At 48.9% G+C, this 14,989-nt stretch overlaps 1 protein-coding gene across 2 annotated transcripts in view; it reads left to right on the top strand.

The window, feature by feature from the left end:
* rabggtb (Rab geranylgeranyltransferase subunit beta) overlaps positions 1 to 10,675 on the top strand; it is a 33,546-nt gene extending 22,871 nt beyond the window's left edge. The window contains exons 5-9 of one of the 2 annotated variants that reach the window (XM_033029104.1): positions 99 to 151; positions 2,973 to 3,083; positions 6,284 to 6,409; positions 7,326 to 7,475; positions 9,389 to 10,675. In XM_033029104.1, the coding sequence (XP_032884995.1) occupies positions 99 to 151; positions 2,973 to 3,083; positions 6,284 to 6,409; positions 7,326 to 7,475; positions 9,389 to 9,529 (581 nt within the window). In that variant the 3' untranslated portion in view covers positions 9,530 to 10,675. The remainder of the gene's footprint in view (positions 1 to 98; positions 152 to 2,972; positions 3,084 to 6,283; positions 6,410 to 7,325; positions 7,476 to 9,388) is intronic. The other variant, XM_033029103.1, reaches the window with a different exon arrangement.
* The last annotated feature ends 4,314 nt before the right edge of the window (positions 10,676 to 14,989 follow it).

Below are 14,989 nucleotides of genomic sequence, written 5' to 3'. Positions count from 1 at the left end.
TGTCTGATGCAAGAGTTGAGCATGGGCACGGGTTTGTTTTGCTGCTCTGTGTTCAAGGACGTGATATTATGCCACTGAAAACTCTCTTCTCCTTCCAGGTGAAATAGACACTAGGTTCTCCTTCTGTGCTGTGGCAACGTTGGCTCTTCTGGTAAGAACATCATCTACTCAAGTCCCTGTTCATACCCCCTCCTTATCACCTCTCCCACAGCTGACAATGGACCACCTTCCCTAGATCATCTTTGCTGGCCTTGATTTGTTCTTTTAATACCTTTCATTCTTTTGTTCTTTGTACCTTTTCATACCTCTACTTTCCCTCGCCCCTGACTTTGAAGTAGGATCGCAACCCAAAACGTCACCTATCCATGTTCTCCACAGATGCTGCCTGACCCGCTGAGTTACTCCAGCACTCTGTGAAACGTCACCTATCCATATTCTCCACAGATGCTGCCTGACCCGCTGAGTTACTCCAGCTTTTTGTGTCTGTCTTCTTGTTTCATTTTTGCTTGCTTTCCACGTTTTACACTCACCAGCTGCAAATTTAGCAGGAATCCAGACCAGTACCTGCATGCCTCTCATCTTGCTTGATTTCTAACGAACTTAATTACAAATACCGCCCCGTCTATGATTATAAGTGTTAACAAGGACCCAAATGCCTGGAGGTTTATCAGTGTGTTGCAGGGCCAGTATTGGACGGGAGGGAATATTGATTGTAAAGAGAGAGTGTAGTGAGACACACAAAGAGCCGATCTTCTTGGATGTGAGGAGATGTTACGCCAAGGAGAAGGTGCAAAATCAATGTTCCGGAAACTGGATGTCCAGTCGCAAGGGAACATAGAAACATAGAAAATAGGTGCAGGAGTAGGCCATTCGGCCCTTCGAGCCTGCACCGCCATTCAATATGATCATGGCTGATCATCCAACTCAGTATCCCGTACCTGCCTTCTCTCCATACCCCCTGATCCCCTTAGCCACAAGGGCCACATCTAACTCCCTCTTAAATATAGCCAATGAACTGGCCTCAACTACCTTCTGTGGCAGAGAGTTCCAGAGATTCACCACTCTCTGTGTGAAAAATGTTTTTCTCATCTCGGTCCTAAAGGATTTCCCCTTTATCCTTAAACTGTGACCCCTTGTCCTGGACTTCCCCAACATCGGGAACAATCTTCCTGCATCTAGCCTGTCCAACCCCTTAAGAATTTTGTAAGTTTCTATAAGATCCCCCCTCAATCTTCTAAATTCTAGCGAGTACAAGCCAAGTCTATCCAGTCTTTCTTCATATGAAAGTCCTGACATCCCAGGAATCAGTCTGGTGAACCTTCTCTGTACTCCCTCTATGGCAAGAATGTCTTTCCTCAGATTTGGAGACCAAAACTGTACGCAATACTCCAGGTGTGGTCTCACCAAGACCCTGTACAACTGCAGTAGAACCTCCCTGCTCCTATACTCAAATCATTTTGCTATGAATGCTAACATACCATTCGCTTTCTTCACTGCCTGTTGCACCTGCATGCCTACTTTCAATAACTGGTGTACCATGACACCCGGGTCTCGTTGCATCTCCCCCTTTCCTAATCGGCCACCATTCAGATAATAGTCTACTTTCCTGTTTTTGCCACCTCACATTTATCCACATTATACTGCATCTGCCATGCATTTGCCCACTCACCCAGCCTATCCAAGTCACCTTGCAGCCTCCTAGCATCCTCCTCACAGCTAACACTGCCTCCCAACGTCGGTGTGGGTGCAGATTATTTGGCACCAAGTGGTGCTGTACGATACAGTACCGGCTGGAAGAGACGGCTAAATCTGCAGCTGTTGTGTGTAAAACCCATGTAAGGCAAGCATAAAACACAGCAGGTCGGGTAGCATCTGGGGAGAAAGAAGTGATCAACATCTTAGATCACCGACTCTTCAGCAGGAGCTGGTTGCAAGGATCGGGCTGGAGCCTGCTGACTCGCTGCGTGGTCTCACAGTCATAGAGTCACACAGTGGAAACAGGCCCTTCGGACCAACCCGTCCATGCTGACCCATCTACACAAGTCCCACCTGCCTGTGTTTGGCCCATATCCCTCAAATCCTTTCCTATCTACATACCTGTCCAAATGTCTGTTAAATGTTATAATAAATGTTCCCGATGTTGGGGGAGTCCAGAACCAGGGGCCACAGTTTAAGAATAAGGGGTAAGCCATTTAGAACAGAGACGAGGAAACACTTTTTCACACGGAGAGTTGTGAGTCTGTGGAATTCTCTGCCTCAGAGGGCGGTGGAGGCAGGCTCTCTGGATGCTTTCAAGAGAGAGCTAGATAGGGCTCTTAAAGATAGTGGAGTCAGGGGATATGGGGAGAAGGCAGGAACGGGGTACTGATTGGGGATGATCAGCCACGATCACATTGAATGGCGGTGCTGGCTCGAAGGCCGAATGGCCTACTCCTGCACCTATTGTCTATTGTTTATTATCTGTTGTTTCATATCTAAATCTCTCTTGAAAGCATCCAGATAACCGGCCTCCACTGCCTTCTGAGGCAGAGAATTCCACAGATTAACAACTTTCTGTGTGAAAAAGTGTTTCCTCGTCTCCGTTCTAAATGGTCTATCCCTTATTCTTAAACTGTGGCCCCTGGTTCTGGACTCCCCCAACATCGGGAACATGTTTCCTACCTCTCGTGTGTCCAACTCCTGAATAATCTTATATGTTTCAATAAGACAATAGACAATAGGTGCAGGAGTAGGCCATTCGGCCCTTCGAGCCAGCACCGCCATTCAATGTAATCATGGCTAATACCCTCTCATCCTTGTAAATTGCAGAGTATACAAGCCCAGCCGCTCCATTCTATCAACATATGACAGTCCTGCCATCCAATACTAAATGTAAACCTAAAGGACTTCTTAATGAATGTTTTTTTCTGGAGCCTTCATTGCTCTATGTGGAGAAGGGCTATATATAATACTAGTGTTTGGTTGCTTTCCAGGGAAGACTTGATGCCGTTAATCTAGAATCAGCAGCAGAATTTATTATATCCTGCATGAACTTTGATGGAGGATTTGGATGCAGGCCAGGATCTGAATCTCACGCAGGCCAGGCAAGTTGCCGTTTGCTTTTAAAAGGAAATAGCTTTTAATAATTGAAACTTTATCCTGCAATATTAATTCCTTGTTTTTTTTAAGTGTTGAACATAAAGGGCTGGCATGTTGTTACCGTCTCATTTACATGGACTCATCTATTCTCCCCCCCCCCCCCCCACCTGGTTTAATCTCCCCTCCCACCACCCACAAACCTGGACTCCATCTCCCTTGCCTTGCTGCCTCGGCAAGGCCAGCAGCATCATCAAGGACCAGTCTCACCTCGGTCACTCCCTCTTCTCCCCTCTCTCCACATTCCCATCATCTACACCTCACGCTGCCTCGGCAAGGCCAGCAGCATAACCAAGGACCAGTCTCACCCCGGTCACTCCCTCTTCTCCCCTCTCCCATCGGGCAAGAGGTACAGAAGTGTGAAAACGAACGCACACCTCCAGATTTAGGGACAGCTGTTATCAGGCGACTGAACCATCCTATCACCAACTCTAGAGTGGTGCTGACCTCCCATTGGAGACCTTTGAACTATATATCTTGCACTAATTCCCTTTCTCCTGTATCTGTACACTGTGGACGGCTCGATTGTAATCATGCACAGTATTTTCGCTGACCGCAACAAAAAGCTTTTCACGGCACCACTGCACATGTGACAATAATAAACTAAAAGGCGGGAAACTCTTCCTTTCCTATCTGATTCCACCTGCCCATCATTCCTCTTTCATCATGTTCCACCTATCACATGTTGCTTGTGTGTAGACTTTCGTCCTCTAAAGTGCATTACTTCAGCCTGAGTCACATAGTCGTACAGTGTTGGCCCAACTTGCCCACACCAATCAATACGTCTCATCTACGCTGGTCCTACCTGCCTGTTTCACAATCATAATAATACTTTATTAGCCAAGTATGTTTCGCAACTTACGAGGAATTTGATTTGCCGTACAGTCATACAAATAAAAAGCAACAGAATACACAAAATACATTTTAACATAAACATCCACCACAGTGACTCCTCCACATTCCTCACTGTGATGGAAGGCGACAAAAAGTTCAATCTCTTCCCTTCTTTGTCCTCCCACGGTCGTCTCCTGCAACGGGGGGATGTCAGCTCCCCCTGCGCCGGCGATCGGACCCCGGGTCGGGGTTGGTCGAGCCTCTGTGTCATTGGAACTTCCCGACTCAGCCTCTCCCGAGACAGCGATCTCTGGGCCATATCCCTCCAAACCTGTCCTATCCATGTAACTCTCTAAGTGTTTCTTAAACATTGCCATAAAGAGGGAAGAAGATTGGACTTTGTTGCCTTCCATCACAGTGAGGAATGTGGGGAATCCACTGTGGTGGATGTTTATATTAACTTTTATGTAGTTGTGTGTCTTGTTGCTTTTTTAGTATGACTGTTGGTAATCGAGTTTCACGGTACACGTGACAATAAACTGACCGTTGAACCCTTTGAGTCCCAGCCTCAACTACCTCCTCTGGCAGTTCGTTCCATACACCCACCACCCTCTGTGGGGAAACGTTACCGCTCAGATTCCTATTCAATCTTTTCCCTCTCACCTTAAACTTATGTCCTCTGGTTCTCGATTTCCCTACTCTGGGCAAGAGACTCTGTGCGTCTACCCGATCTATTCCTCTCATGATTCTATATATTAAAGTTATCAGAATTCAGAAACAAAGCCCAAGCAGTTTAAAAAAAAGTAAAAATTAATTGCCTTGAATTAGGACTAATCAGAACTAGCGTGATTATCTGTCTGTCTCTGTTTCTCACTGTGTCTGTCTCTCTCTCTCTCTCTCTCTCTCTCTCTCTCTCTCTCTCTCTCTCTCTCTCTCTCTCTCTCTCTCTCTCTCTCTCACTCTCACTCTCACTCTCACTCTCACTCTCACTCTCACTCTCACTCTCACTCTCACTCTCACTCTCACTCTCACTCTCACTCTCACTCTCACTCTCACTCTCTCTCTCTCTCACTCTCTGTCTGTACCTGTCACTCTCTCTGTCTGTCTGTCATTCTGTCTGTGTATCTGTCACTCTCTCTGTCTGTCTGTCTGTCACTCTCTCTGTCTGTCTGTCTGTCACTCTCTCTGTCTGTGTCTGTCACTGTCTGTGTCTGTCACTCTCTGTGTCTGTCACTCTCTGTGTCTGTCACTCTGTCTGTGTCTGTCACTCTGTCTGTCACTCTCTGTGTCTGTCACTCTGTCTGTGTCTGTCACTCTCTGTGTCTGTCACTCTGTCTGTGTCTGTCACTCTGTCTGTCACTCTGTCTGTGTCTGTCACTCTGTCTGTGTCTGTCACTCTCTGTGTCTGTCACTGTCTGTGTCTGTCACTCTGTCTGTCACTCTGTCTGTGTCTGTCACTCTGTCTGTGTCTGTCACTCTGTCTGTCACTCTGTCTGTGTCTGTCACTCTGTCTGTGTCTGTCACTCTCTGTGTCTGTCACTGTCTGTGTCTGTCACTCTGTCTGTCACTCTGTCTGTGTCTGTCACTCTCTGTGTCTGTCACTCTGTCTGTGTCTGTCACTCTGTCTGTGTCTGTCACTCTGTCTGTGTCTGTCACTCTCTGTGTCTGTCACTCTGTCTGTGTCTGTCACTCTGTCTGTCACTCTGTCTGTGTCTGTCACTCTGTCTGTGTCTGTCACTCTCTGTGTCTGTCACTCTGTCTGTCACTCTCTCTGTGTCTCACTCTCTGCCTGTCTCTGTCTCACTCTGTCTCTGTCTGTCACTCTCTGTGTCTGTCACTCTCTCTCTGTATATACAGATCAGAATCAGTTTATTGGCCAAGTATGTACACATACAAGGAATTTGACTTGGTGCTCTGCTCGCACGTGGTAAAACACAATATACATCAGACATTAAAAACAAACATAATTTAAAATGTAAAAACAAATAGCAATAGTAATAAGCGGCAGCTTTGCACTATATTGTACATGTAGATATGTAAAGTATTTGGCTGAGACAGAATGTGGTGGAGTAGCGCCGCTGTTAAGTACAGCTACCACTCGTGGGTAGAAGCTGTTTTTGCGTCGAGATGTATTTAGTGTGTGCGTGTATATGTGCGTGTACGTGTATATAATTGGCACATGAAGGGCTGATCCCATTGTGAGTGGGACTGAGTGTGTGGAGTATGTGTGGTGTATATTGTCTGTGTGTTTAACGGTGGGTCTCTCTGTGGTACGAATTGTTTAACGAGCGCTGTGCTTTGCTGTCCTGTCCAGATCTACTGCTGCACGGGGTTTCTTGCTATAACAGGCCAGTTACACCACATCAACGCTGACCTGCTGGGCTGGTGGCTCTGTGAGCGCCAGCTACCATCCGGAGGCCTCAACGGGCGCCCAGAGAAGGTACCTACTCCTCCCCGCTGTCACACCTGCTCTCTTCACTTTGTTTCCCTATGGATTAGTATAGAGATACAACATGGAAGCACACCCTTCTGACCACCGAGTCCGCACCGACCAGCGATCCCCGCACACTAGTTCTATGTTCTAGAAAGTATCCCACTTTCTCATCCACTAAGGACAATTAATGGGCCTGTCCGACTATCCAGCCGGGACCAGTAAGACGCTACGACTCTTTGGGCGACTGAGGAGACGACTCACGACCTACAGGTGACACCCTGGCGACATGTTGCGGGATGAATCCTGTGCTCCTGAGTAGTCGCCCAAAGAGTCGTACCTTGTTCTGGTCACCGCTTGATTTTTAACATGTTGAAAAATTTCGGCGGCCTTCAACAACTTATGACGGGTGCCGGCAGTCGCCGAAAAAGTTGCGTAAGTGGGACAGGCCCATTAGGATACTGCAGTGCACTAGTGTTGAATGCTATTGAACGAACGTATGTACAACGCACTACACTAGTGACAACAGTACAATACACTTGGGGCAGTTTCGTTTAATTTAGTGATACAGCGTGTAAACAGGCCCTTCATCCCACCGAGTCCACACTGACCATCGATCACCTGTTCACACCAGTTCTATATTATTCCACTTTCTCATCCACCCCCTACACACTAGGGGCTATTTACAGCAGCCAATTAACCTACAAACCTGTACATCTGTGGAGTGTGGAAGGTCACTGGAGTAAACACGTGGTCAAAGGGAGAATGTACCAACTCTGTACAGGCAGCACCCGAGGTCAGGATCGAACCTGGGTCCCTGGCGCTGTGAGGCAGCGGCTCTACCCGCTGCGCCACTGTCTTGTAACATGCTTCCTAGTTGCGGGTTCTGTAAGACTGTTGACGGATCTCCACGTTGCCTCCTCAGCTGCCTGACGTCTGTTACTCCTGGTGGGTCTTAGCTTCCCTGAAGATCATCGGACGGTTGCACTGGATCGACAAGGAGAAGTTGTCCACTTTCATCCTGGCTTGCCAGGACGAGGAGACTGGCGGCTTTGCCGACCGGCCTGGCGATGTAGTAAGTAACCAGGGAAGAGATGGCGACAGGAAGTTGGGGAGCTGGTGGGCAGTAGCGAACACGAATGGTGGTTAGAATTTTCAACTGTCCGATCGTCATATGTCCCAAAATGGAACAATAAAGTTCTTCTTCCCTCAGTATAACAGAAATGTAAACATAATACTTTGTAAAACCCATAATAAACAATTAAAAAAAAAAAATATATATATATATATATTTATTTATTTTTTAAATATTTTTTTTTAAATTGTTTATTATGGGTGTTACAAAGTATTATGTTTCAATATATATTGAAGGTAAACAAAAATGCTGGAGAAACTCAGCGGGTGAGTTACAATGGAGCGAAGGAATAGGTGACGTTTCGGGTCGAGACCTTCAATATATATATATTGATTTATTTTTAAACAAAAAGTTCTATATAAGGGTCCAAATTTGAAAGTTATTAAACTATAACAAAATACCACAGCATTAAAAACGGACCGACCTATGGTCCTTTTGTGCTAATTTGTGAACAAAATCAACCAAAATTTAATACTTTAAAAATTTGGAAAAAACAAGAAGAAATTATTTATAATTTTTATTATATAAAAACACAACATATAACAATTAAAAAGAAAGAATAGTAAACACTGCCCAGTCCATCATCGGCTCTGACCTTCCTTCCATCGAGGGGATTTATCGCAGTCGCTGCCTCAAAAAGGCTGGCAGTATCATCAAAGACCCACACCATCCTGGCCACACACTCATCTCCCTGCTACCTTCAGGTAGAAGGTACAGGAGCCTGAAGACTACAACGTCCAGGTTCAGGAATAGCTACTTCCCCACAGCCATCAGGCTATTAAACCTGGCTCGGACAAAACTCTGAACATTAATACCCATTTTCTGTTATTTGCACTTTATCAGTTTTATTTATTCATGTGTGTATATATTTATATTATGGAATATGGACACACTTATCTGTTTTGTAGTAAATGCCTACTATTTTCTGTGTGCTTAAGCAAAGCAAGAATTTCATTGTCCTATACAGGGACACATGACAATAAACTCACTCGAACTTGAGAATAAATATAAAAAGGGTTACACAGCTTTTAAATTACACATTTCACACGTGGCCACAGGGATATAAAAGGACTGGACAAGCTAGATGCAGGAAAAATGTTCCCAATGTTGGGTGAGTCCAGAACCAGGGGCCACAGTCTTAGAATAAAGGGGAGGTCATTTAAGACTGAGGTGAGAAAACACTTTTTCACCCAGAGAGTTGTGAATTTATGGAATTCCCTGCCACAGAGGGCAGTGGAGGCCAAATCACTGGATGGATTTAAGAGAGAGTTAGATAGAGCTCTCGGGGCTAGTGGAGTCAAGGGATATGGGGAGAAGGCAGGCACGGGTTATTGATAGGGGACGATCAGCCATGATCACATTGAATGGCGGTGCTGGCTCGAACTTGTTCATTTACAAGGAGAGATACAAGTCTAGCAGACCCGTATAGAATGATACAGCATGGAAACTGGCCCTTCAGCCCAACTAGCCCATGCCAACCAACATGCACCATCTACACTAGTCCCACCTGTCTGCATTTGGCCCATATCATCTAAACCTGTCCTATCCGTTTACCTGTCCAAATGTCTCTTAAATAATGGTATACAATAAGTATTTCACTGTACCTTGGTCCAGGTGATAGTCTTACGGTGCGGAAACAGGCCCTTTCACCCAACTTGCCCACACCGACCAACATGTCCCATGTACACTAGTCCCACTTGTCTGCAATTTGGCCCTTCTCACCCTGTCCTATCCATGTACCTGTCCAAATGTTTCTTAACAGTCGCGCTAGTTGATCCAATAAAGAAGCCATTGAAGGCGGCCGATCTACATGTCTGACCTAGTTTGCTAACTGAAGGTTTCTCTGTGCGCAGGTTGATCCATTCCACACATTGTTTGGTGTGGCGGGACTCTCTCTGATGGGGGACCGGCAGGTGAAGGCGGTCAGCCCGGTGTTCTGCATGCCTGACGAGACGCTGCAGCGGATCGGCCTGCAGCCAGAGCTACTGAGCTAGAGGGAGCGGGAGCCCTGGCTGTGTGGAATACCATCATGGACAATGGTGACTGTGACAAGGGTGTGAACATTGACCTGTGGGCTGCCACTGCCACTGCCACTTGGTTCCTTCACTCTCGGCCTCTTGTGTACGAATCGTGTACAAGGTACTCTGCTGTGTCACTGTAGCCTGAGCAAGCATACGGTGCTGGAGGAACACAGCTGGCCAGGCAGCATCTGTGGAGGGAATGGACAGGCGACATTTCAGGATCAGGACCCCTCTGCAGACCGGGGGGGGGGAGAAAGCTGGATAAAGAGGGGTGGGGCAAAGCCTGGATACCTCTGAGGGGGCTGGATGGAGTAAGTGACAATGGCTTCCGTCTGAGCTCCCTTCCCTTCCACCATATCCCTCTCACCGGCTTAACCTTGCTCTCCTCCTCTCTGTATCTCACACCCTTTTGTCTCCTTGTCACCTTTAGTCATTGTCACTTATTCCACCCATCTTACAATCACCCCCCCCCCTTCCCCCTCACCTGTATCCACCTATCACTTGCCAGGCTTTGTCCAGCCCCCACCTCTTGTCCAGCTTCCCCCCCCCCCCCCAACTCCATCAGTCTGAAGAAGGGTCCCGATCCGAAACCTTGTCTGTCCATTCCCTCCACAGATGCTGCCTGACCCGCTGAGTTCCTCCAGCACTTTGTATTTTGATGTAGATTCCAGCGTCTGCAGTTCTCTATGTCCCAACGGGCCATTGGCAGATACTAACTATGTCCTCCACTGCACGGATTGATCCCATTTCTTTGTGACGTTGCCTGATGCTGGCATGAAGTTTGACATTACTGACAATGCCAGTGGTGGGAGTTCCTGGCTCTGCTTTGCTGAGGTAGATCATGTAACTGCCCCGCGGACCAACTAATAAAAACCTGCAGATGCTGGAAGTCTGAAATCAAAGCATAAAATGTGGACACACTCACTCACTCAGCATCCGTGGAGAGAGAAATAGTTGATGACTCATCAGTATTGGGGGAGAGGGAGAAGCAAGCGTCAGTAGCAGAGACCCACATGGTTCTCTCTCCACAGATGCTGCCTGACCTGCAGAGTGTTTCCAGCATTTTCTGTTTTTGCCAAAGACTAGAATTTAGACAATAAATCAGAGTGTTTTCTCCAGCATATTCTACTTCAATTTTATTTTTTGAGATTGGCAGAATAACAAATTGGCTCTGATTTTTCAGCTGCTCCTTGTTTGCGGAAAGTCCTTGTTTTTTTAATATTAAGTAAATATACCCAAACGTGAGATGTGAGCGACTTATCATGGCTCACACTTAAATTAGACAATGCTACACTGTGGGAGGGGGAGAGGGAGTGCCGCACTGTGGGGGAGGGTGGTCATTACTGAGGGAGCTCCACACTGTGGGGGGGGGGGTGAGGGAGCTCCGCACCGTGTGGGGGGGGCATTACTGAGGGAACAACACCATGTGGGAGGGGCATTACTGAGGGAGCTCCACACTGGGGGGGCGGGGGTGAGGGATCTCCACACCGTGTGGGAGGGGCATTACTGAGGGAGCTCCACACTGTGGGGGGGGGGGGGTGAGGGAGCTCCGCACCGTGTGGGGGGGGGGGGGGAGGGAACAACACCATGTGGGAGGGGCATTACTGAGGGAGCGCAGCGCTGTGGGGGGGGGGGGGAGGGGGTGAGGGCGTGTCAGAATGTGAAATTGTCATCTTTTAGATGAATCATTAAACTAATACTGTGTGACGTGGGGGCTGGGAGATGTTTTGGTTTCAACCTAATATTTTAACAAACTGCTTAAACACATTTGTGTTACTTTCCATAACGCTGGCGCTGCGAGGTTCACTGAGCTGTTAACACCCAAGTCCTCAGCGAGACACTGGCATAGGGGGAAATACTTCCCACATGGAAATAAAATTCCCTATTCAGTTGTCGTGTTTTATCGTGCAACTCTCCAAATACTGACTGCAGATTGGAACGGTTTCCATTTCATTTAAGGGCTTGGACACGCTGGAGGCAGGAAACATGGTCCCCATGTTGGGGGGAGTTTGTTTGTTGGGGGGAGTTTCATTTAAGGGTTTGGACACGCTAGAGGCAGGAAACATGGTCCCCATGTTGGGGGAGTCCAGAACCAGGGGCCACAGTTTAAGAATAAGGAGTAAGCCATTTAGAACAGAGACGGGGAAACACTTTTTCTCACAGAGAGTGGTGAGTCTGTGGAATTCTCTGCCTCAGGTGGACGCAGGTTCTCCGGATGCTTTCAAGATAGGAGCTCTTAAAAATAGCAGAGTCAGGGGATATGGGGAGAAGGCAGGAACGGGGTAGTGATTGGGGATGATCAGCCATGATCACATTGAATGGCGGAGCTGGCCTACTCCTGCACCTATTGTCTATTTCTTGGCATTAATTCATAGATTTTATGCCCAAAACCTCTGTGCTCTGTAATGTCACAAAGAGAGCCGCCTGTCAGTGCCGTGCTGAATACAATCACAGACTACATTGGTTTAGTTTCATGACCCGTGGGTTACACGGAGGTGCTGTGAATGTTCCCGGTTATCAGGAACAAGTCTGGGGCGGGCAAAACGTGGGCCGGGTAGCTGAGCCAAAGGAAACCAACGAGCTTTGTAAATACTGGGGCGGTGCAGTAGGTAGAGCTGCTGCCTCACAGCGCCAGAGACCCGGCTTCTCTATGTGTGGAGTTTGCACGTTCTCCCTGAGATTGCATGGGTTTTCCCCGGGTGTTCCGGTTTCCTCCCACATCCCAAAGACTTGTAGGTTACTTGGCTTCTGTAAATTGCCCCCTAGTGTGTAGGGAGTGGATGAGAAAGTGGGATAACACAGAACTAGTGTGAATGGGTGATCGATGGTCGGCGTGGACCCGGTGGGCCGAAGGACCTGTTTCCATGTTGTATCTCTAAACTAAACTCTAAAGAGGTTGAATGATTCATTTGTAAGGCTAGTGTGGGTTGCCAGGGGCATTGTGAGTCTCTCACATGCCAGAGGCGTGTAGGTTGATTAATGTGGGTGAGTGGTGGAATGGATAGGAATGTGGTGACACAAGAATCTTCCACCCCCGCTCCAATCAGTCTGAAGAAGAGTCTCGACCTGAAACGTCATCTGTTCATTTCCTTCCACAGATGCTGCCTGACCTGTTGAAAATCCAGCACTTTGAGTTTTGTGCATGGATGTGGGGAGAATAGATTACGCATGGGGAAATCAGTGGGAAATACGATTGCACAGACTTGATGGGCCAAAGGGCGGTCTAATGGAAGTAGTAAGATCACCAGCACTCACCTGCACAAAGCTGGCAACTGACTGGAATCCCTATAGGGTTCCCACAGGGTGGCGTAGAGGTGGCATGGTGGCACAACGGTAGAGGTACTGCCTTACAGCACCAGAGACCCGGGTTCCATCCTGACTACATTGTCTGTACGGAGTTTGTACCTTCCCCACGTGATCTCCGTGGGTTTTCTCAAAGATTTTCAATTTCGTCCCACACTCCAAAGACGTGCAGGTTTGTAGGTTAATTGGCTTGGTATCAATGTAAAATTGTCCCCAGTGCGTGTGGGATAGTGTTAGTGTGCGGGGATCGCTGGTCAGTGCGGACTCGGTGGGGTGAAGGGCCTGTTTCCGCGCTGTATCTCTAAACTAAACTAAACTAAGATGGAGCAGATGGACTTGGCCATCGAGATCCAGGTGATCTTGGAAGTGAGATGGGTATTGGGCAGAGCTTCCAATCAAATAGGAAGGAGAGGGTGCTTGTTTTCAGTAACAGAAGGGTGGATAAGCCACCGAAGAACCAAGGTGAGTGGCCAGGGTGAGTGTCCAGTGTGAGTGTCCAGGGTGAGTGTCCAGGGTGAGTGTCCAGGGTGAGGGGCCAGGGTGAGGGGCCAGGGTGAGTGTCCAGGGTGAGTGTCCAGGGTGAGTGTCCAGGGTTAGTGTCCAGGGTGAGTGTCCAGGGTTAGTGTCCAGGGTGAGGGGCCAGGGTGAGTGTCCAGGGTTAGTGTCCAGGGTGAGGGGCCAGGGTGAGGGGCCAGGGTGAGTGTCCAGGGTGAGTGTCCAGGGTGAGTGGCCAGGGTTAGTGTCCAGGGTTAGTGTCCAGGGTTAGTGTCCAGGGTTAGTGTCCAGGGTGAGTGTCCAGGGTGAGTGTCCAGGGTTAGTGTCCAGGGTGAGTGTCCAGGGTGAGTCCAGGGTTAGTGTCCAGGGTGAGTGTCCAGGGTGAGTGTCCAGGGTGAGTGGCCAGGGTTAGTGTCCAGGGTGAGTGTCCAGGGTGAGTGTCCAGGGTTAGTGTCCAGGGTGAGTGTCCAGGGTGAGTGTCCAGGGTGAGTGGCCAGGGTTAGTGTCCAGGGTGAGTGGCCAGGGTGAGTGTCCAGGGTGAGTGTCCAGGGTGAGTGTCCAGGGTTAGTGTCCAGGGTGAGTGGCCAGGGTGAGTGGCCAGGGTTAGTGTCCAGGGTTAGTGTCCAGGGTGAGTGTCCAGGGTGAGTGGCCAGGGTGAGTGGCCAGGGTTAGTGTCCAGGGTTAGTGTCCAGGGTTAGTGTCCAGGGTGAGTGTCCAGGGTGAGTGTCCAGGGTTAGTGTCCAGGGTGAGTGTCCAGGGTTAGTGTCCAGGGTTAGTGTCCAGGGTTAGTGTCCAGGGTGAGTGTCCAGGGTGAGTGTCCAGGGTGAGTGTCCAGGGTGAGGGGCCAGGGTGAGGGGCCAGGGTTAGTGTCCAGGGTGAGTGTCCAGGGTGAGTGGCCAGGGTTAGTGTCCAGGGTGAGTGTCCAGGGTGAGTGTCCAGGGTGAGGGTGAGATGGGATCAGTGTGGAGGGTGGTTGATGGTCGGCTGTGGAGACTGTCTGCCGTGTGACTGTCATATACACCAGGGTGTAATGAAATGCCTTGTTTGCATGAAGTTGAGGCAGGTACTATTGCAACGCTTAAGAAGCATTTAGACAGGTACATGGATAGGATGGCTTTAGAGGGATACTAGACCAAGTGCAGACCGGTTGGGGCTGCTCCCCCAACGCAAGATTCCACCACTCACCCGATCCCCCAATGCAAGCTGTTCCCCCAACGCAATATTAGACCACTCACGCATAGCCCCCAACTGCGCAGGCACGGCTCATTTCTCCTCATCCCCCAGCACTCCCTCCTTTTCTTCACCCTCCCTCTTTAATCCCTGGAAGGGGGGGTAGAGAGAGAGAAAGGCAGTAGAGAGGGAGGTGTGGGGGGGGGGGGTGCAGAGAGGGATGGGGATAGAGAGGGAGAGGAAGTGGGTAGAGGGGGTGGGAGAGAGGGTAGATAGGGAGCGGGCATCACCCTGCTCCACCCCCCCCCTCCCCATCTACCTCCTCCACACACCCCACTACCCACCCCCCATCTCCCTCCACCACCCCACTCGTCTCCCCATCTCTCTCCCTCCTCATTTCCCCCATCGTCCTCCCCTCACTCCCATTCCCTGCCCCAGGACCTACCCAGGTCGTAGAGCATCGCC

The sequence above is a fragment of the Amblyraja radiata genome, chromosome 10, assembly GCF_010909765.2.
Source record: "Amblyraja radiata isolate CabotCenter1 chromosome 10, sAmbRad1.1.pri, whole genome shotgun sequence".
In the NCBI taxonomy this organism is placed as follows: Eukaryota; Metazoa; Chordata; class Chondrichthyes; order Rajiformes; family Rajidae; genus Amblyraja; species Amblyraja radiata.
This window is presented reverse-complemented; position numbering and strand designations above follow the sequence as displayed.